The following is a 23406-nucleotide window of genomic DNA, read 5'->3' on the forward strand; positions in this document are numbered from 1 at the left end:
TAGCTACTTTACGGAGCCAGTTCCCTGTGCTTGTTTAAGTTTCTAGTTCTAGTTTCCATAGTCTAGTCAAAGTGTTGCATTGCCTGTTTCCTGATCTTTTGCCTGTGTATCTTGGATTTACCCTTTTCCTTGCTGTTTCGGACTGTGTTTGCACCTCGCCTGGACTATTGCTCATGTTATTGGATTACCCCTCTTGTCAAGCCCTTTGGATTATGTTCGCCGTTGATCGACCTACGCCTGTTTATCGGATTACTCTTGTGTCTTGCCCTCAATATACCTGTTGCCATTGTCTGACCCTCACCTGTTTCTGACCATTCTATGAATAAAGCTTTGCAAATGGATCCGCACGTCTCGTGTCCCTGTCGCCCAGTTACAGGATGCGAGTGGCTCGGCGCGACAAAATACTATGGAACTCATTATAATCAGTGATGCTGTCTACACCATAGATATATATACATATCTATGGTCTACACTGGATGCGGCACGACAAATCCCCGACAGAAAACTGCTGCTGCGTTCTATTCATGACGTATTGACACAAATTTCAAATGATTTTCAACGGTCGCTTTGTCGCATCCAATGTACTAGACAGACTTTAGTTGTTGCAGCACAGACACGGTGTTACTCACCTATCGAGAATAAACAAAGCAACCTCGGCATCCGATCGCAGGCCTTCCGCTCCTTGAGTTCTCTCCAGTGCTGGAAAGCAGATCCGATATTTACACGGGTCCTGCTTCTTGCCTTATTGCCTTAAGCCTTCTTTTGTTCCGCAGGCGTTTTCCTCTTTAGTTTTTTTATCCGCCATCTCTATCTTTCTGTCGCTCGGCTTGGCTAATGTCCGTCCTGTGCACTGAACGCTCTCTCCTCCACATCATGAGTAGACATGCCCCATACTGCTAATTGGCTACAAGTTTGTTTTGCTACTCGGCCCGAATCAGTTTTCTAAAGCGTTTTTAAAAAATCGCTGACCCCACCTTTAAGTGCTGTATTTCATTATAAACTCCTGCGTCCACTAAGCAATCACAGTCCAGTTTAACCAGGTGCAAAATGCACTGTTCCATTTAATTTAAATCAAGTAACTGTCATTTATTTCAGTGCAAACGCACTTCCTTTCTATGTTACTTAGACTTATTATAGATTCAGTGCTGTTTGCCTTCCACAGTTTTGTTTAAAAAATGTGATCGTGTACATTTCAATTGATCATGGAAGACGTAATTCATTGATTTAGCCTTTTAGTTAACTTTGAGACAAATCCACATTGGCACAGGCAGCTTTCAGACCAAAAGCGTTGTTTTCCCATTTGTATCGATGGATTTGTTTTGACACATTCTTTCCAAATTGTTCACTATAGCTATTTTGTTTGTATTGTGTCACTTCACAGAACCACAGCAGAAAGTCTGACCAATCAGAATGAGGTGGAGGTGCAGCGTCGCTGTGAGGAGCGGCAGCAGGAGATCGAACACATGCAAGAGATTCTGGAGACCAAGATCCAGCTTCTGCAGGAGGTGCATATTTTGTTTCAATGCACAATAAACTGACCTCATTACAATGATGTCCACATTTACTGCACTCAGTATTTAAAACACTTTTGCTGTTCTTGTTTACTTACTCTTGTGTGTGTTTTTGAAGCAAATTCTGTTGTAAGAGACTTTGTAAAATCCCATACTCAAAGTGTTTTAGCATCCAAGACCAACAGAACTGTCCATTTTATTGCATTGCATTGCAATGCAATTTTTTTCAGGAGGCTCAACTGGCAAGAAGTGAAGCAGAAAAAATGGCTTCTCTGGTAGATTCAGAGTCCCAGCGCTGTTTGGGCCTAGAAAGGAGGATGATGATGGAAATGCAGGGGGGAAATGAAAGCTTATCTGCCACGGCACAACATGAAAAGATGGCTAAGAAAGACAGGTAAACATTTCAGTACCAACATTCAAAAAAACTGAATACGCTACAGTTGATTCAGAAATTGTACTGAATGTTATTCTGAGATTTCTGAATGAAAATAAAAAAACAATCTCTGATGCCTTTCCTCTTTCTTTCTGTTAGGTTGATAGAGGAACTGAATGAAACTCTATGCAGGAGAGAGCAAGAAACAGCCGATCTGAGTGCACAGAGGGACGCCATTACTGTAAAACTAACTCAGCTGGAAGAGCAAGTGCAGAGCCTCAACATTTCCCTCCAGCAGAAAGAGAAAGATGACCAGGTAGTGTGTATAGGATCTCATCCATCAAAATGCACAAATAGATTTCATGTGGCCCTGATAATGAGTAACCTTTTTTAAATGTGTCACCCCCGCAGCAGCCAGTGTGGCACAGTATAATGCTTTTGGGCAAATAGCATACACACTCACACTTACACACACATCAGTGTGTGTTATATGTGATTGTGCATGCAATATATGGCTCTACTGTACTCCTCAATGTGGTTAAAAGCCAGCAGCTAACTAGGTCACTTTGGCCTCTGGCCCCTATTCAACCCCTAAAGGGAAAATGGGTTCAGATAACAGACTGTATTTATAAACACATACACATACAGTCATGCCATTGGAAATAGGTCATGGCACCATGGCACATGCAGGAGTGATTCAATACTTCTCCCAGATTAGTATATTTACAGTGTGGCTATAAATCACATACACAGGGAGATTTATATTAACTTTGCCTTAGATTCATGTGCAAACTGAGACGTATAAAATTGTTAAAGCCTGTGTGTAGATAAACGTGTTTAACACTGTGAAAACAATGAATCAAATGAACTAAAACATGGAAATTGACACAAATGCAAAAGAAATTGTGTAGCCATGTAAAGCCTGCTCTATCATATTTGATACACAAATTTCTAAATTATCAAAACGATCAAAACTTTGCTATACTAAAAGGCATTTTAGTATAATTCTAAAAACGTCCAACTGTAGGTTGTGGTACACGTGTCTTTGTGCTGTGAAATCTTTACTGATTTCTATAAAGTGATGCAAGAAAAGCTTTTATATTGTTAGTAATATTTGAATGGGGCCGTTTCTAGCCATTTTGAGGCCCTAGGCGAAATATTTATTGGTTACATTATTACATACAAAATAACATAAAACTGAATGTAAACAGTCAAATCTTAAAGGGGTCATATGATGCTGCTAAAAAGAACATTATTTTGTGTATTTGGTGTAATGAAATGTGTTTATGCGGTTTAAAGTTAAAAAAACACATTATTTTCCACATACTGTACATTATTGTTTCTCCTCTATGCCCCGCCTTTTTGAAACGCGTCGATTTTTACAAAGCTCATCGGCCAATGCTATTACTGATATTAATTTTAATCCTTATTAACAAATATATACAAATATACTTTGCAAATGTATCAATATGTATGATACATTTCCAAATCATATTTGTATATATTTGTTAATAAGGATTAAAATTAATACCAGTAATTCCATTGTGTAGCCACTAGATGCCTGTATAGCCCTATAAAAATAAATATGTTTGTACAATCCCTAGTTGCTAAGAAATTGTTCTCAGACACAACTATATAATCTATTACGTTTAAATTAAATTATTATGTTTTGCATTTAGATACATGTTTAAATATCGATGACTACTTTTTGTCTGTTTTGATTAGATTTTTTTTAAACGTTGATTTCAAGTGTCAGTTTTTGCATTATTATTACAGTCAAACCTATAAAACCTTTTTTTTTTTACAGCAAACTATGTATAAAAGCTTGATCAGTCACACGAAAGTTTCACTTTCGCTTCGTTCACTTTGAAGTAATAAGAAATAATACTGATTCAGTGAGGTGTTTGTTACTCATTGACACGTGAACTTCCACTTTAAATAACGGGACGCTCTGCTCTCTGTGTGAATGACACTGCATTAAGCACTATTAGAATTGAATGAATCGATTCAGCATTTCGACACCATCCGTAAAGATGCCTTAAATTCAAAAAAGCGGTTTAACAAAGGATGTATTAATGTTGTGAATTAGCACATTTTATTATATAATTTTTTTTAATTGCCCGTTAAAGTTTTATATGGGACAATTACAAAACACACTGATCCTTTAACAATGCATTGGCGCAAAAAACGCACACCTTTTGGAGGTGCAAGTATGAGAAGAAAGCTTTATAGAGTTAAAATATAACACACTTCATCATTAAATGCTGAGTGAATAACTGTATATAACTGAGTCTGCAGTTATATGTAGCCTTTACAATACACACCAAGCAATATTATGCTATCTGCCCATTTCACATTTTGTGATTTCTCAACTGCCACAAATACTGCCCTAACAAAATACAGATTTGTGCACTTTTTACTGTACCTTTTTTTAAATTGGCCTTTGAATTTAGCTTTATTGTGTGGTTTAAAAAAAGCATTACCTTGCCAAATCATTGACCGAGCTCTTTGGTCTAATGGTGGTGTTGAGTGCTCCAAACGCAAACTTTACATGCAATAGTCAGACAGTAATTGACAGTACTCTGATCCAGTGGCATGTAGGAATCGTCAGATTGACAGTACTATAGCCCAATAGTGTTATATCCTTGAGTATCAGATCCATATTCTCCTATATCATACAATATGAGCCATAAAAACCGGATGTATTAAATATGATATTCAAAACAAAAAAAAACTATTTTTATAGATTTTTACAAAAATATATATTTTGTCTCAAGGTTCAATAAACTGTTCAGTTTAAAAATAAAAAATCTTTAAAAAAATCTATTTAGACTATTATTTAATATGACAGGGTTAAACAGAAAAATGAAATCAAAGGTTTATATTCATTTTTAAACTGTGACATGGCTTATTTTGTCAAGCAGCAGGCTACATAATTTTCTCTTTTTTAGACCCTCAGAGAAGAACTGGCTCATGGAAAAAGCAATACAGAGCAGGAGATGCAAGTAAGACTTTTTGTTCTATTTATATTTTCTCTCAAGTTCATTTAAAAAAAAAAAAAGTATGCATGTAATCTACACAGAATTACTATTATTGTTTAGCATATGTTCTTAATATAATATATTTATATAGTAACCATGAGTGAGTATGGTAATGAATGAATAGTCCTATTTTTGGGGAAATGGCTTTAATTTAGCTGAAGAAGCATCACCAGTGTGCTGAGAGCGACATCTAGCGACAGTGTACAGTCATAGCAAGCTGAGAGTGTACTGTACATCAGCACACACCGACAATTAGTTTAAAAATTAAATAGTATGTTCGTTGTTTTTTAAAGAACCTGTCATTCATCATCCAACACTTAATACAAGCTTTCTTTCTATTTTTAATATTTTCATGTATTGTACTTTCTGCTGCTCTTTGCAAAAAATAAAATAAATAAATAAATAAAAATTGTCATGCCATTGAAAAATGAGAGTAAAGGGATATGTAGTATTCACTTTCTTGTTGGACTTGGGTTTAGGCTTAAAAATAAACAATCAATTACATCACACTGTACACAGAATAGCAATGAAATCTCACATTAATTTTACTGTTTCTCAACCCCTTGTCATCACTATCACTGGTTGACATAAACAATGAGATAATGCTACATTTGCCTGATAAATACGTTTTTGATTAAGGGTGGTTTGTGTTTTAGTGCTGTTATGGTGTTCTGTCTCCGTCGTCTAAATTCTAGAGACATTCGAATATCCACATAGAGACACCACACAATTGCCAAAATGTGCAAATACCACCATTAACATGACATCACTCAATTATTTCTATCTATAATCAATATAATTAATATTAACTGATAAGAGATTGATCCATCTATCCACAAGTTTTACTGTGTGGATGTTGATGGCAAATCTGATTGTTTAAATCTTTGTAAAAATTAACAATTGACATTTTTAGTCAATTTACAAGCAGGACCCATTACAATTGCACATTTATTATAATGTATATAAAGAAACAACCATTCATAGATAGATAGATAGATATTGTTTATTGTTTATTTGGATTCCCATTAGCTTCCACAAAGTGGTTGCTAATCTTTCTGGGATCCACAAATCTGTACAAAATAACAAAAATCATACAAATAATTAAAATAAGAACAAAAATAAAATGACACTAATCACATCACAAAACTATACCTATACACCAAAACGCATACATCTACATATATATATAAGCATATCTTCACATTTTCTTCTAAACACATATGTGCAATTACTCTTTCGTATATTTATGGGAACCTATTCCAAGCAACAGAGCCATGATAAAACAGTCTTTTTCATCAAATTTGTTCGTGGACATGGTAAAGAGAGTTGAGCCTTACTCACTTGCCGTGTTTTATAATCATGCCTAAAACCCACATATACAAGCTTTTCAAAGAAAAAGCATGGTGTATGATACTTGATTACCTTATGACAATATACCAGCAGTCGTAAGTGTAAATATATCCTTCACTAACAGCCATGTTCATTTTCTATGCATATCAATAACATTGGCCTGAAATGAAGCACTAGCCTGGCTGCTCTGTTCTGAACCTTTTGAAGTTTTTTAGGTATTTCTCAGATGCAGATTGGGCAGTACTCAAAATGCGATAAAACTAATGACTGCACCACATCTTTTAAAACTAAAAAGATGGAATAAATGCAGAACATTTAATTTCCTAGCCACAGCTATACCTTTTCCCATAATGCAAAGATAGATAGATAGATAGATAGATAGATACCAGTACGTCGGAAAAACAAAATCACTTTCTCAGTTGCATTTCTTTGTCGAAAATGGAAATAAGTATGTAAAGTAGTGCCATCGTTTGCATGGCTTGTTCTCTATGTGCGACCGGTACCACTGCGTACACCGAGGGGTGCTCGAAGAATTTACAAAAACACTGCTGACAAACAACGGACGATAAAACGTCAGATTATAAGGTGGTTTTAATATAAGTGCGTGTTAAGAAGATAGCAACCGTTACTACGTTTTAAATAAGTAAGATATATTGTAGAAACGTATATTTTGGACACCCCTCTTTGTCCATAAAATGGTACGCGCCATTTTCCGCCGCCTCACTCTTGCCACAACGTTTGAGCTGTGCTGTCTGTATGTCGGAACTCGGAACCCGTATTTTACACGAAATACTGTCAACCTTTAGTGTGACCGTTCGGGAACAGAATATGATATTATTTCCGTCTACATTTCGGCTAATGGTGGTTATTTAAAAATGACACGTTTTTAAACCGGAGTCGGGCAGTGGGATATAAATGATGTACTGTCATGTCGGCGTCTTCACAGAAGAGCGAATGAAACATAATCTGGAGCGCTGGAGTGAAGGACAAACCATGCATCTTTATTGAATTTACAAAAACACTGCTGACAAACAACGGACGATAAAACGTCAGATTATAAGGTGGTTTTAATATAAGTGCGTGTTAAGAAGATAGCAACCGTTACTACGTTTTAAATAAGTAAGATATATTGTAGAAACGTATATTTTGGACACCCCTCTTTGTCCATAAAATGGTACGCGCCATTTTCCGCCGCCTCACTCTTGCCACAACGTTTGAGCTGTGCTGTCTGTATGTCGGAACTCGGAACCCGTATTTTACACGAAATACTGTCAACCTTTAGTGTGACCGTTCGGGGACAGAATATGATATTATTTCCGTCTACATTTCGGCTAATGGTGGTTATTTAAAAATGACACGTTTTTAAACCGGAGTCGGGCAGTGGGATATAAATGATGTACTGTCATGTCGGCGTCTTCACAGAAGAGCGAATGAAACATAATCTGGAGCGCTGGAGTGAAGGACAAACCATGCATCTTTATTTCCGTTGAGGAGGACGAGCATCTCGACATCGAAATCAAAACCGAAATTTATTTCCAGCGATATATCTATATAAAGAACGATCTGAAGGGCATAAATAAGGATATAAAATAGTACAACTTTAAGATTTAGTGGATTGACCGGAATTAATTAAAGGCGTCATCTCATCTATGATAAAAAAGTGTCATGAAATTGTTATCATTTCTAATTATATTTTTAAATATAGATATTTTGCCTTATTTTTTAAATGTCTTATTTTCCATTGCTGGGCACTGGAGAAGAATAGCAAATTTGGAACTTTATATGCCATGACATTTTCACTTTGGCTCTTGCCACAAACTACTGTAGATTATTATTTAATTGAAGATTTATAATGTTGGACTCAAAGATGAAGGACGTGTGTCGCATCTGTGCAAGGGAGCTGAATGGTAACCAGCGGCGATGGATCTTCCACCCAACGGCCAAGCTGAGTCTGCAGGTGCTGCTGTCCTACGCACTGGGCAGGGAAATGACCCGAGACGGCAGGGGAGAGTTTGCCTGCAGCAAGTGTGCCTTCATGCTGGACCGAATGTACCGGTTCGACACTGTGATCGCCAGGGTGGAGGCATTGTCCGTTGAACGGATGCAGAAGCTCTTGTTGGAGAAAGACAGGCTCAGGCAGTGCATTGGTGGACTGTACCGCAAAAACAATGCAGATGATTTTGGAGTGGATAGCGGTGCTGCGGACTCTTCTGTAGTTGACTTCTCCAGGTTGGCTGAAGCTGAATACAACGCTCTATTGCAGGAAGATCTGGCATACTCTGTTTATGAGTCCTGGGCTGAGCATGACACTCAGGAGCAGGTTCAAGACCACCAATGCCTTGTTCATCAGTGCCATGCGGCAGCAGACGCCACTTTAGGTTCCCGTCCCAGGAAGTGCAAAGGGTGCGCTGCACTGCGAGTGGCAGATTCAGATTACGAGGCGGTCTGCAAGGTTCCTAGGAAAGTGGGTCGGAGCACTTCCTGCGGGCCCTCCACACATTACTCCGGTAGTGTTCAGGACAGCGCTGAAGAGGCCATCTCATCCGCTCCTCCACCAGAAACGGAACCTGACGAGAACAATCAATCTCGCCAGCCCAGTGATCCAGAGCCTGTCTGTGTGAGTCCTGCCTCCTCTGTGGAGTCTTTGGACACTGCTGTAGATGTCACCCAAGAGTCTAATCCTAAAGTCCATCCTAACACCGTGCAGGGAGAGTCTGAAGAGGAACGATCTGCCATCAAGATGCCTAGTTCTGTGTGTGGAATTGATATGGCCCTCAGCTTGCTTAAAAGCTTTGAATATCACCCTCTTCAGAGTCACAGAGGTAGTCGAATTCCTGTGCTCCTCAAACCTATCACTACACCCATGGAGAGTTCTTACCCTCTGCTACAGGTGTCTTCCATTGGGATAGAGTGTCCCATTTCTCCCCATCTTCCAGATGCTCCTTCCAGCATCCAGCAGGAGCTTCAGCTTGAGTTGGCAGAAATGGAAGAGCTGTGGTTGGATGATTATGTGCAGTGCAAGCCATTGGGCCTTCAGAAGGTAAACAGGAAGACCTAAGGAATCTCAGAAAAACCTCAGAAAATCATTAGAATGAAGAAAAGGAGGAATAAATTAGGGTTGTTTGAAAAGCATCTTCTGTTTGTACAAAGTATATTAAGAAACAGGGAAGATGAATTTATAGGGCATAAACTAGATGAGTAGATGAAGAACTCCCTCAGGCCTTTTTTCCTCCCAGAGCTCTCCGGCTCTCTGATTGCCTTTTATTACTAGGTTACCCATCATCTTCTTAGCAACTGTTGTTGAGAGCAACAGTGCTTCCTGCCACAGGCTAATTCTAAAGGGATCATTGTATTCTCGCTCCTCTAATGAATGCATATTGGCTCTATATTTACACTACCAATCAAAACTTTAGGGTCAGTAAGATTTTTTTTCTAAAGAAATTTATACTTTTGTTCAGCAAGGGTGCATTTAGTTTATTAAAAATTATAGTAAAACATTTAAAATGTTACAAATAATTTCAGTTTCAAATAAATGCTGTTCTTTTGAACTTTCTATTTGTCAAAGAATTCTGGGGGAAAAAATCACTGTTTCCACAATAGTGTTGAGCGATATGCTAACAACAGTATGATATATGATCATTTTGGCAATACAATGTTTTTAATTTAATCCATTAATAGGTAAACCCCGATTGTGTCCATGTAATGACAGATAAAGCAACAGTCAGTATGTGTAATCTGATATTTAGTGTTCACAGTAAGCAGTATTGTACTATGCAAAGCCACTTGTAATCACTTTGTTACCGTAGACAGGGTTTAGAAACATTATCCTTTAATTAATTGCACTACTTCTATTGTGCTAGACAAAATATATTTTTGTGCACAGTAAAGTCTCTGTTTATTATAGAGACTCATTTTATATTTATCATTATAAGACCTTATGTCAGTAAATAGAGACAGAAATGATGTTAAGTGAAAATGAAAAACAAGGAAGTGAATGGCATGCCGCCATGGAAAAATAGGACTTCCTGAGGAAGTTGTAGAGGCAGGCTTTGGTCATAACTGTTTATTCAGCACTGCATGTGTCCTCTCACTCGCATTAATACAGTTTTTTCAGTAAACAACTTTGCATGATTCCATGCAAAGTATTGACTCTCAAAACACGAAACAGCATTTGCAATACATTTAATTTCTATAACCTGAATATTGAGTAGGAAATTATAAAAGTTGGATTGGATTGATTAATGTTATTTTTGTCAGGCCAGTTGATCTTGCTTGCATCAGCAGAAAAGACAACTTTAATTTCAAGTCAAATCAAATGTTAATGAATTTCTCTCTCTCTCTCTGAAACAAGTAACTGTAATCTTAGAGTTTTAAATATTTGCTTCTATGAACTGTCTGTTTCAGAGGTTGATTGAGGAGCAGCAGTGTCAGCTGGCGGAATACGAGAACACAGCGGGTCAGTGTGTGAGCGAGCTGCAGAAGGCCCAACAACAGGTCCAGTCTCTCCAGACCAAGATCCGAGAAAGCGAGGGCAGTAATAAGGTATTGACATCAAATGTGATGTTTCATCAAGCAACAGTTATTTGTCATTTGACTGTCAAGTTATTACGGTGTACTGTTGTTGCTATGGTGTTGTTGTGTCTCATCAGGAATGAGAATCATTAAATCATTATTGTGCTGAGGTCTTTTGTTTGTGTGTGTGAATAGAAGTTACAACATAGGCTTGGGGACATGGAACGTGAACTACGCTCTCTCAGAGAAGCAGCATGTGGTCAGGAGAGAACAATACAGACCTTGAGTGACTCGCTCAACACTAAAGACTGTGAGGTATGTCTGCCCCGAAAGCTCAAAGCGGTGACTGGAATATCAGGCTTTCCTCACATGCTTGAAACACACTGTTTGGTATTTGGACTGTTAGTTAAAGTATGGGAAAAGTAAGGTTTGAAGTCATATAGCCACATAAATTGATAATTCTACAATCAAAAATCAGTTATATGAACTTGGCGCATTAATATGTAATCTTTTTGAGTCACTTTGACCCAGAAACACATTTTGAGTATTAATGCGGTGAAGTAAGAATTCTTATGTTTCTGCTCCAAACATTGCAAAGGAGTTTAAATTGTGAAGTTTTTGAACATACATTAAATAATAATAATAACTATAATTAAACATAAATAATAATAATTAAACATTAGTAACAGGTAAAAGGAAAAAATTTAAAAGTAAATAATAATAAAAAGTAAAAATAGAATGCATTTATAATATAGTTGACATTTAATTATATATGTAGCATTTTAGTGATATGCTAATCTCTGAAGTTCACTTTCCTAGCTATGGACGTTGAGTAAGGTAAATGTAGTGTTAGGTGACAACTTTTTGATAAAACTAACAATTAAAAAGCTGAAGACGTTATCAAAAAAATTACAACATTTTTACATAACATAAATGCTTTTGCTTTTATTTCTACATAAACATCTCAAATGCCCTATGATAAATCATTTGATTAGTGTGTGATTAAATCTACTTGCAATGCTTAATTGATACATATCTTATTTTTTGAAGCTGAGATTCAGACTATGTTAATGAAAACAATGTATTTTCATGCTAGATTACTGATCTCCACCAGCTCATTGAAGAGCAGAAGGAACTTCTGCACTCTCTGAAGCAACAGAACAATCATTACCAGCTTCAGCAGCAGCAGGTGGGAATCCTCCTTCAGTAAAATTTAAAGATCACACTCCTGTTTACTCTCAAAACCATTTGAATCAGTTCTATTAAGTTTTTTATTACAGCCACTAGAGAATGACTTGGATATCTGGTTATTTCTCCCAACGGCTTGACTGCTTGTTGGCACAGGTGTCTGGAGTGGCTCCGAGTCGTCTGCAGGCTGATCTGTTGGACCTCCAAGGCTCTCTGTTCTCAGCCCAGCTGGAGCTGCAGGGCCTTCAAAGAACACAGCAGCAGGGCCAGAGGCGAGAAGAAGACCTGGCTCGTGCAAACCAGCGCCTCCAGGCTGACCTGCAGAGAGCCCTGCAACACCACCAGGAGGCAGAAAGGCACAACCAGGATCTACAGGCTGCTCTAGAGAAAGCTCGCTTTGAGGTACAACAAATGGAGGAGAAATGGAGAGACGAATGGAAACAGAGGGAGAAAGAGGCTGAGGAAAGAAAGAGGACCATTCGAGAACTGAAGACCTCACTAGAGCACAAAGAACATCTGATAGAAGTAAGACATGCAAAGAACATTTTGATAATAATCAAGTCCTTGTACTGATAAACTTTCACTAAGGATGTTAATCTCTGATGCTGTATACTCTGTTTGATCAGGACTACAGTGAGCCGGTGGATGGTCAGAAAGAGCCTGCTGGGAGTAGAGACAACCTCATCCACAAGCTAAAACAACGCATTCAAGAAAGAGATCGAGCACTAGAGGTACATAAACACACATACACAAACTAATTTACAAAACATGCAGTATGCAGAAGTGCTTAATAGATCAATATTCAATATTTATCTTAATAGATCAATATTTATAGATCAAGTATTGTATGTCTTTATTTTCTTAGAATTACTATTGTGTATGATTCAATAAACTTTGCCTTGCCTGTCTCAGAGAGCGATAGATGATAAGTTCACGTGCATGGAACAGAAGGAAGACGAGGTGCGTAAACTGCAACTGCTGCTGAGAGAGAAAGAGAGAGACCTGGTGAAACTTCGATGTGTGCTGTCCAACAATGAGGAAACAATCACGGTATTCATGTCACACCTGCATGCTGCTAAAATTGTGAATATCAGCATTACGATCTGTTCATAACTTATTTTCATGTTCTAATCTGTACAGAGTCTGGAGTTGCTGCTTCGTGGTAAAGGTTTAGCGCTGGAGCAAGTTTGTGAGGCCTGGCACAATGCTCAGAGCGTTCAGCGTGAGAAAGAAGAGTCACACATGCGCAGCCTGAGAGAAAGGGACACTTTAATCAGTCAGCTGCAGACATCACTGCACACACGCACCAAAGAGGCGGAGGTGAATGCACACTTCAGATATAATGCACGTGTGTTCTTTTAAACTATTTAGCTTCATTCTGTCCAACATGCATCTCTCTGCAGGAGATGACTGCGGTTCTTCTCAGTGAAATGTCAGTCGGGTCCAATGAGGTGGCTGAGGAGCTGAAGTCTCGGCTTCAGCTCAAGGAACATTTGTTCCAGGAGCTGCTGTCGGACCGCAACAGACAGACTCAAGAGCATCACTCACAAGTCCAAGACCTGCTCAACACCATCAATGCAAGAGAGCAGTACATCAGGGTAACACTCTACCACTGACAGACATTGTAACACAATCTAATGTACCTCCTGCGCTTTAAATCACTTTTTAACATCACACTCAATCTCCCAGGATTCTGCAGGCCGTGTGGGTCAGGTGATGGCCGAACAGACCGCTCGATTGCAGGAGCTACGAAGACAACTTGGGTCGACTAACCCACAGTCGACCGAAGCAGACACACAAACTCTTCAGGATGAGCTCCGACTGACTCTCCGCAGAGAAAGAGAGGCCCAGAACCAGCTTACTGCCCTGCATGTCACCCTGGCGTCCCTCCAAGACCAACTCAAGACCCAGGCCTCAGATATAGAGGCTTTGAGCAGGACTGTGAGCATCAAAGAGGAAATCATCAAGGTTTGTGTTTAGCCTTTAAGTTTAGAATTTTAGGGTTTTGTAGGTGTGGGTGTTTATCGAGTTGATTTATTCAGGACTTGCAGATGCAGTTGGTGGATCCGTCAGATTTACCACTAGTAGAGCAACTGACCCAAGAGCTACAGATGCTGAGAGAGAAGGTGGAGCATCAGGACGCTACCTGCATTAATCACAAGGTAAGCATATCAACAAAAAAGGCTGAGCTTAAACTAAATAAACTGAATGAGCATTAAACTACATGACTTGTTTGGTACTGTACAGTTTCAACTGTTTATACATATATTGTATGATTATTATTTTTTAAGCAGGCTATTTTGGATCCACTGGTGTCCATGGAAACAGGACATGCGGCTAAATCTCATGCTGATTTTGGAGGTGGGGACGGGCTGCAGTTTGGTCTGTAATGTGGCCTCCTGGCTGCAGAGGACAAATTATGCTTTGTGCATTGCATCACGATTATAATTGCTAGATAAGCATGTTCTGAGATTAACCAGTGTCTGAATTAGGAACAACTAAAGACTGAATTGTGCATTTTTAGTTATTTGAAGCCACTAGAATCTTGTAGATACTATTGTAATGGATTCTAACAACATAATGCTTACTTGTATTTAATCTTACCTGTGTGCATGAAGTGTTTGAATGTTTTATTTTGTTTTTAATAGTGCAATTATTTGTATTTGAGCTCATTATGATTTTTTTTTCTAATATTCCAAATGCTTAACTGTAATTTATTAATTTAAAGCAACAAAAAAAAACGTTAATATATAAATTTGAGGGCTACAAAAAGTGGATCTTATGTTATTTCACTGTCACTGTAGAAACCTGTAAAAAATGCACTCTGGAAAGACTAGTACAAAATGACAGTTTCATTGTATTTAAGTGCTGCTTTGTTTTAGAATAATGATTTATTCAATAGGTGTAGAGCATATATATATATATAGTTAAATATATGATAACAGAAGTGTGTCTCTGCATGCATAATAACAACTGATGTTTGTAGCATGTCATATACAGATTGTTTGCACTTAGTATTGAGCTGAATACATCACGTTACTGCCTAACTAATGCCTTTATGGACATTTAAATATGTGTTGTACTTTTTTTTTTTTTGTATGTACCATGATCATTTTGACTCTCAGTAAATTATTTGATGAAATATACTCAATCAAAAGAAAAAAAAACACTGGGGTGATATGGTGAAAACATGTTTATTTATACTGGGACATAGTGGGCCTTTGGGCTGATCTTTTCTCTTCTAAATCTTTCTCTTCTCTTTCCATTCTTTCCCATTTCCCAAAGTCACAAGCACAATCAGTGCCCATGTTTAAATGCTGCACAGTAAACCTAACCAAACACATTTTCTTAATATTTGTGTTTATATATGATCCATACAATATATGAAGCTAAAATATTTGATAAAAGTCCTAGAGATGCTGTTTTGGATACTATACAACATACACAATGGAGCTCATTGGTCAGTATTGTCCTGTGACACACAATACAGGATAATACTGTCATTCACCAAAGGTTCTAAAATCTTAACAGAAGCCAGTAGCTGATTTATATCAAATCTCTGTCATGAAATTCTCACATGAAACTTCATTAGTAAATAAATGCAGTGCACAATAAGCATTAGTTCATAAATTGATAGTGTGTTAGCAGCTTTCCCTTTATAAAACTTATATTTTAATATTCATTAATAGTGGAGTCTTGTTGGCTAAACCTCTTTCCAAAATCCAGTATCACTGCTGATACGTTATATATATATATATATATATATAAACTTTTTATTTACACTTTATTTGGTAACACTTTACAATAACATTCCATTAGTTAATGTACAAACTAACATGAACAAACAATGAACAATACATTTATTACAGTATTTATTAATCTTTGTTAATGTTAGTTAATAATAATACAGTCGTTCATTGTTAGTTCATGTTAATTCACAGTGCATTAACTAATGTTAACAAGCACAACTTTTGATTTTAATGCATTAGTAAATGTTGAAATTAACATTAACTAATAAATGCTGTAGAAGTATTGTTCATTCTTAGTTCATGTTATCTAAAGTAGTTCACTAATGTTAACTACTGAACCTTATTGTAAAGTGTTACCCTTTATTTTTTAATCCTGTTTTAAAGTTAGACGACCCCCAGAAAATATACCACTGAATGTACAATATAGCAATCTAAAAAAAAACTTTTTGAATATTCTGTTAACTTGTACAAATCATATTAACTTGTACAGTAGTGGAATGAATCCGGAACTGGGCAGTGCTGCCACTCAGGAAATGAGTATTTGTATCTATTTGCTCTTGCTTTTCCTGTCTTTCTGCTTGTTTTTTGTGTGTATACTGGCCTGAAGAATCCGTTTTGTCATTGAGAGTCAATATGGTCCTGGATTAGCTTGGTTTTATAGTAGAATAGTTTGTGAATATGCTGCAGATGAAAGGTTATTCAGAGAAGCCCACTGTCAGTAAGATGAGCCTCATTAGAGTATTATGTTCACTAGTCTCCATAGTGACACAAGCAACAGTCAGTGCACATGTCTTTGTGAGTGTGTGAATGCATTTGGGTGTATTTCTGTACTAACAATGCAGCACTTTTTCCTCTAGGTTTTACATCAGATGATGGAGAGGAGGATGATGAAGACTGCAATAGTGAGTTTGCAGACAGTGCCGAAGACGAGGAGCGCTCCAAACTGACGGCTCAGTCTTTGGTCAGTGTACAGGTATGACAACATGCTGAAAGCATAATAGTACTGCATGTATTTTGGTCATAGTCATGGATATATTTTATATACTGTACATAGGTTTATGTCGGAAGGTATAATATAGCACATCTGAAATATTTTGCATTTATATTGAGCTTCAAAGATTTAAATCCTAGCTAACTACTATACTATACAATACTATACTATACTATACTATACTATGTTGCAGCATACAAAAAAAAATTCAATTCTACAACCATGCTCACTTATACTATACAATAGTATTGGCAAATCAAGTTTATTTACATAGCACATTTTATACACAATGGTAATTTAAAGTGCTTTAGGCTAAAAAGTGAGACAGAATTATTTTTTTAAGAATATAAAAATTAGAAAGAAGATAACAAAAACATAAAAATAACATGCTAATAAGAAAATTAAATAAAAATTCAATACAAATAAACTATTAAAAATAAATAAGAAAAATAAAGAGTTTTTATTATTATTTTGAATTAGCATTTATTTTTATATTTTCAGTTTTCATTTTCATTTTAGTTAAATTTAAATTTTGCTATGGTTTTGTCTTTATTTTTGTTTTAAAAATTGTATTTAGTCATTTTATTATGTGCTTTTTTCATTTTTATTAGTTTTTGTTTAAAAAAAAATTATATTTCTTTTCCTTTCATAGAGCTGTGATCAGCATAGAGGTCTTAAGGGCTGCCAGGATGCAGTAGCTGAGGGTCCGGGACTGGTGGAGGTCAAGCTACTGGTGGAGCAGAGGAGGGCTGTAGAGAGAGAACTGATGGAGCTCAAGTCCCAGTTGGAAAAGGCTGGCTTCTCCTCTCTCTCTCAAATGAGGTACAGCTATCTACAGCAAACTTACAAAAGGCTGTTTTACAAATAATAAATGTTAAAATGTGTCAAATTCTGTTTTGTGTGTGTCCGGTACTCCTAAAACAGGAAAGCTTTTTTTACTATATGCTCTGAAAATGAAGAGCTCAAGATTATGGTGACAGGAAGAAAGCCTCAGAATGATGGACAGAAGAGCACATCAGATGGACAGCTGGTGGATGCAGTTGGTGTAGAGGTGAGTTTGCTTTACACCTGAAGGTTAATAGCGTCCATGGGTTTTTACTGCAAACTTTCATGCATGTTTGTATTTCAGCCCAATGAAAGGGAGCCAATGTGTGACCAGACGGTGCGACTGAAATCTGACCTTGAGCAGGTCCAGCAGGAGAGCAGAGAGCTTCAGGAGAGACTCATGGTGTCAGAGGCCATAGTTCAAGCTCAAGCCAAACAACTTAAAGATTACAGAGAACTGCTCAGTGAGTAATCACACAGTCTCATCAGTGAAACTGCTGACAGAAATCTTTGTTAACAAATAATGCTCATAATCCCACAAATGCAAAAGTTACTTAAACGTATATAGTCAGAATGTATGTAAAATGAAATGGTCAAAATAGTGCATTTGATTATGTTTAGTTATTTCAGGAGAGCGGGTTTTCAAAACAATGACAGTTTTCAAATGATTTTGTATTAAATGTTGATGCATTAAAATTATTATATAGAATATCTGAATACATGATAACTGAATTGTTGATAACTTGATAACTGAAATGTTGTTTTTGTAGATATAATTAGATGCCAATTAAAATGCTTGAGTAAAATGAACTAAAATGAATAAATCTGACAAAATACTATATATTGAAATATTATATTTACTACTATAATACTATGATTTAATTAATACTATACTACTGTATACTATAATTGTTTACTATAAAAACTGTAAATAGATAAATACTATAATTAAATTTACTATAATAATTTTAAGTAAATTTTGTCAATAGACTAAAAAATGATTAAACTGTGAGTTAAAAAAAACGGTTATTAACACTGACTCACAAACATAAATAAAAAGCATTATATGAAAAGTTTCAGTTCCTAAAACACCTATCTGTCTGGTCTTTCGTGTAGCGGAAACTTCAGTACAGCAGGACAATAAGCAGGTCCAGGTGGACATCCAGGATCTGGGCTATGAGACATGTGGCCGCAGTGAGAATGAGGCAGAGAGAGAAGACACCAGCAGCCCAGGTATTCTCATTTGGAGTTACCACTAGGGGGCGTTATGTCTTAAAATTGTAGTGCCTAATTTTACTTTTAAACACTGTATCAAAACATCACAACTTCTTGTAAATAAGAAATGTGTGTCTTTCTCTGCTGCAGAGTTTGATGATCTGGAGCTGTGCACATCTCTCTCTTATCGTGATGGGGGCTCTCAGTGGTGGGGTGGTCCCAGCTCATTGAACTCTGGGAAGACTAAACATGATGTGACGGACCTGCGTGGTCAGCTCTCCCAATCTCAGGCTCTGATCCGTAGCTTGCAGGCCCAAACACGTGATCACACTCCAGTCAGCACTCCTCGAAAGGTCAACTGGGGCTTGGATAACTCTGAGGCACAGAGTACAGCTGAGGAGGACGAGGGCTGGCAGTCGTCTGACGGCTTCGGGTCTCTCCCCCACCAGCCCAAGCAAGACCGAGAGCTGCAGGAGCTTGTATCCCGTGTGACATCACTGGAGGAGCAGCTCAGAAAGGGCAAAGGTCATTCAGAAGATGGCAAAGCTGTGAATTGGCCGGGGTGAGTACATTCATGTGATATTAATATAATAATATTAATGTAAATTAAATTAATGTATAATGTAACATAAATTCAATAAAATGTAAGATTACTTGCAATGAATCACTTTTAATTAGCAATTATTTCGTTTTTTATATATATTACATTTACTTTATATTGTCTTTTTATAGAAATAGTTTTTTATAGAAGTATAGATGTATGTATGTATGTATGTGTGTGTGTGTATATAAATATACAGTACATGTTTTTATTTGTATTATTCAAGAATATTGTATTTCAATTTTTAAAAAATACAAGTTTAATATAGTTACATTATATATAAATATAACTATATATTATAGTTAGATTAAATATAAAGTAAACAAATAAATAATAAATTGCAATTGACCACTTGTAATTAGTGAATAATTCTAACCTTTAATGCATTATATTTTATGTATATATGATGTTATGTATATATATATATATATATATATATATATATACAGTATATACTGTATGTGTATGTATATATATATATATATATATTTAATGGTGTTTTTAACTTAAACTTGAGACATGCAGGTTCCATAATAAAATATTTTTCTACCACCGGAACTATTAAATATGATGTGCAACTTATTAATTTAATTAAGTGGTTTATCATGTAATTGATTATATTCAAAATTGAATCAGTTAATAGCACTAAAAATTTCACACTATGTATTTTCACTGTAAGTAATACTGGTGCATAAATGCTACTTTCACTTTTCTCCCTGCAGTAAGTTTGACACGCTGATCCAAGCACAGGCCCGTGAGCTGTCTCACCTCCGTCAGAGGATGCGGGAAGGCCGTGGCGTGTGCCATATTCTGACTCAGCACCTGGGAGACACCACCAAGGCCTTTGAAGAGCTGCTGCGCTCTAATGACATCGATTACTACATGGGACAGAGCTTCAGAGACCAGCTCTCCCAGAGCATCTCACTTGCTCAGAGAGTCAGCACCAAAATCAGCGGCCGTGAGTGAAACATGCATACTTACCAACATACATCTGACAATATCAATGTTTTTCTGTAACAAAAAACATTGCAATTAATTACTTTATCACATTACAGGGGATCACTCTGAAGTCCCAGATGACAAATCAGGTCACGAGCTGCTCGCAATACGGTGAGTCAGCTAAACATTTTATTGATCACGCCTTGTATTTATAGCGCTTCAGAACTGAATCAGGTTCCCCATTGCTGTCAGTACACCAAATCAGCCAGAACATGTGATTAGTATAGCACATGAGCAATATTGATTTGTTGAGATTTGTTTAATATTGACAGACTGTACTGACAAAAATTTCAGTTTAAACTCCCAATAAAGAGCCTTTGAGGAGTGCCTTAGCGTAGCATCTTTTCCTCAGTAAAGTCTAATTGCTTGCAGTGCTTTAAAAGTATGTTTTGCATGTTCATAAAGCAGAGCGGCTTGTTACGCAATGATTCGTTTTGGCAGTGCGTGTATTTGCTGGCATGACCATAGAGCTTTCTGGTGTCCTATTGACTTAGACACCAGCTGTGATGAGTTTCTCACCCAGTAAGCATCATGGAAACGTTTGGTCCGGATGGATCAATATGAGAGATTATTTCAGTAAAGAGACATTGTCAAGTCAATGACTGACATTTGGATCCTTCATACTGTACATCCTCTGACTGGTTAGGTTTTAATATTGTGTTTCAATATATTTTTATTGTAACAGTCAAGTTCGACTCCATTGTGCTATTTCTTAGAATCAAATATGTCATTATGGTGAGAATGGCACTTTTTTTTTGCCAGTTTTACAGTAGACGTGACCCTCAATATTGAGTGGTTGTTTTGAGGTATTTTTTTTCCAGTAGTCTTTTCTTTTCTGTTTCTGTTTCTCTTTTCTTTCATAATCTCTTCCCCTACACCTCCGTCTGTAACTCACTCGCTTCATTTCTACCCTTTCATGAGCACTGAAGTGGACTTATTTGACTTTGCCTGCAGGCCCGGTTGAGCGATGCTATATGCTAATGCTAATGTGAACTGTCAGAAGCTTGCTACATAATGTCACTGCTGGTTCTAGGGTGTCTCTGAAATGTTTTGAACTCATGGGACATTTTAACGGAATTCATGCCCTCATTACATAACAACCCTCAGAATGGCTACAGGACATGACCCTTATTTTTCTTTGCCTTACGCCATGATGCATTGTATTAAGCGGTAGTCAGCGGGTGAGCATGCATGAGCTGGGAGGATCTGCGCTGTTTGCCTGCTAACAGGATCATCTTTATATTGTATATTGAATGGAAAGGCATAGAGATGGTATTCTTAAGCGTTTTTTTATTGTATTTTTAGAAATATTTATTAAATATATTTATTAAAATGTTATTCTTACATCTTTTTTAACGTTCTGTTGGCACATCTAGATGGATTTGCCTGATGAGAAGCACCTGGCTGTTGCACTGCTAGAATCAAGCTCTTCTTTCACATTGTGTGTCCATGTGTAGCCCACTGTGTCTGAAGATTCTTTGAATCATCCAAAGCTGGGATGGATCGGTTTGCTGGATGGGTTTGTTGAAAAGATGGTCTTGTGTTGAAGAGAATAGAGAGAGAACCACTGGACATTAGAGGAACAATATTTGGTTTGGAATATTTTATTAAGCTGTTTTTTAAAGGGGTGGTTGATTATGATTTCACTTTTTTTTACTTTAGGTAGTGTGTAATGTTGCTGTTACAGCGTAAACAACATCTGCAAAGGTACGATGCTCAAAGTTCAATGCAAAGGGAGATATTTTCTTTTAAAGAAATCGCTGTTTAAGGACTACAAAAAAAAGCTAGTAGGGACAACAACGAGCTTCTTTCAGGGTTTGTGACATCACTAACCACAATGTTTACATAAACCCTGCCCCCGGGAACATGCAACTACCCGTAATGGTAAGGGGGTGTGACGTTTCCGGACAATGTGCAGTTAGCGAATCACAACACACTAGGCCAGCTAACCAATCTGAGCCCGATTGCGTATTTCTGAGGGAGGGGCTTCATAGAACCAGGAACTCAACAGACTGTTTTAACGAGAATGGAAACAGTGGTGTAGAATAAAGGTAAAATATGTGAAAATAATGTTTGTTTGTTTTTTAAACGAAGTAGGGATGTTCATTTTAACCGGTTAACCGACTGTAATAATTTTGACCGATTAATACAATCAGTTAAACGGTTTAAAAGTCTTTTAATTATTATTTTTTAGGTAATTTATCAAAATATTTAAAAAGGTTTGCTGCATGGTTAAAATACGCTACGCGACACGCGTATAAAAAATGTGTTTTTAGGGGAAGAAAACATGAGTCGCGTATAAGTCGCACTTTATTATTTCATTCAGAAATAGGCCTAATGCCGACGCAAAATGTTTACAAACATTATAATAAACACTGTAAACATAGCTAGGCTATTTTAGTTCCCCTCACTCCACAACAAATCCTTTCAATTAACAGTATTTAGAAAAGAACAAGAACTAAAAACATAAGAAGCTATAGGCTAGCAATATAAACGACAAGCCGAAACGAATTAATTTAGGCTAAAACGAAACTCAAACCAACGTTGGGTCTCTCATTCCACACAAAATCAAAGGTTTCCGTATTCGCGATGTATTTGAATGGCAAATTATTATTTATGATGTAGGCTACTTCACTCGCGTTCCAATATCCACGTAAAACACTGACTGTATTTTATTATGATAATGAACAGGCTGCATTGTTAAGGTAGCAAAGTTTAACTGTGTGCATGCATGCGGCGCCGGCGCAATCACTTGAATTTTTTCCTTCTAGTGGAAGAAACTACTCCTTTTAGTTTTAAAGACAATCGGAAATTGTAAAAGGTTTGCCTTTATTTGTGTACATTCACAATAAAAACAAATTATTTAAGTAAAAATATGTTTCTTGTATAGGCCTGTTTATTCGTTATATATATATATAGCCTAGCTTTTTTATGTTTTTCTCCGCTCGCAGAAGCGCTGCAGGTGCAGGCTTTAGCTGGGGTTTGTAATTGAAAACAGAGGGGATTTGCATCGGTTTGATGTCCTGAAGTGTTTTATGTGTGTTTTTGTGT

At 37.0% G+C, this 23406-nt stretch overlaps 1 protein-coding gene across 5 annotated transcripts in view; it reads left to right on the forward strand.

Moving 5' to 3' along the window:
- Window positions 1–23406, forward strand: part of LOC107726451 (myomegalin-like) — a 69760-nt gene that overhangs the window by 28604 nt on the left and 17750 nt on the right. For 3 of the 5 annotated variants that reach the window (XM_016536037.1, XM_016536034.1, XM_016536036.1), the window contains exons 1-20: window positions 7300–9315; window positions 10680–10817; window positions 10983–11102; window positions 11884–11976; window positions 12132–12500; window positions 12602–12706; window positions 12888–13025; window positions 13116–13295; window positions 13379–13573; window positions 13665–13943; window positions 14018–14137; window positions 14267–14336; window positions 16582–16697; window positions 17368–17537; window positions 17640–17766; window positions 17845–18004; window positions 18657–18773; window positions 18906–19317; window positions 20079–20314; window positions 20412–20466. In XM_016536037.1, the coding sequence (XP_016391523.1) occupies window positions 8128–9315; window positions 10680–10817; window positions 10983–11102; window positions 11884–11976; window positions 12132–12500; window positions 12602–12706; window positions 12888–13025; window positions 13116–13295; window positions 13379–13573; window positions 13665–13943; window positions 14018–14137; window positions 14267–14336; window positions 16582–16697; window positions 17368–17537; window positions 17640–17766; window positions 17845–18004; window positions 18657–18773; window positions 18906–19317; window positions 20079–20314; window positions 20412–20466 (4388 nt within the window). In that variant the 5' untranslated portion in view covers window positions 7300–8127. Of the gene's footprint in view, window positions 1–1381; window positions 1506–1741; window positions 1906–2043; window positions 2201–4835; window positions 4890–7298; window positions 9316–10679; window positions 10818–10982; window positions 11103–11883; window positions 11977–12131; window positions 12501–12601; window positions 12707–12887; window positions 13026–13115; window positions 13296–13378; window positions 13574–13664; window positions 13944–14017; window positions 14138–14266; window positions 14337–16581; window positions 16698–17367; window positions 17538–17639; window positions 17767–17844; window positions 18005–18656; window positions 18774–18905; window positions 19318–20078; window positions 20315–20411; window positions 20467–23406 lie in introns of those variants that run through there. The other 2 variants (XM_016536038.1, XM_016536035.1) reach the window with 2 other exon arrangements.

The sequence above is a fragment of the Sinocyclocheilus rhinocerous genome, unplaced genomic scaffold, assembly GCF_001515625.1.
Source record: "Sinocyclocheilus rhinocerous isolate Xijiao unplaced genomic scaffold, SAMN03320098_v1.1 scaffold605, whole genome shotgun sequence".
Classification (NCBI taxonomy): domain Eukaryota; kingdom Metazoa; phylum Chordata; class Actinopteri; order Cypriniformes; family Cyprinidae; genus Sinocyclocheilus; species Sinocyclocheilus rhinocerous.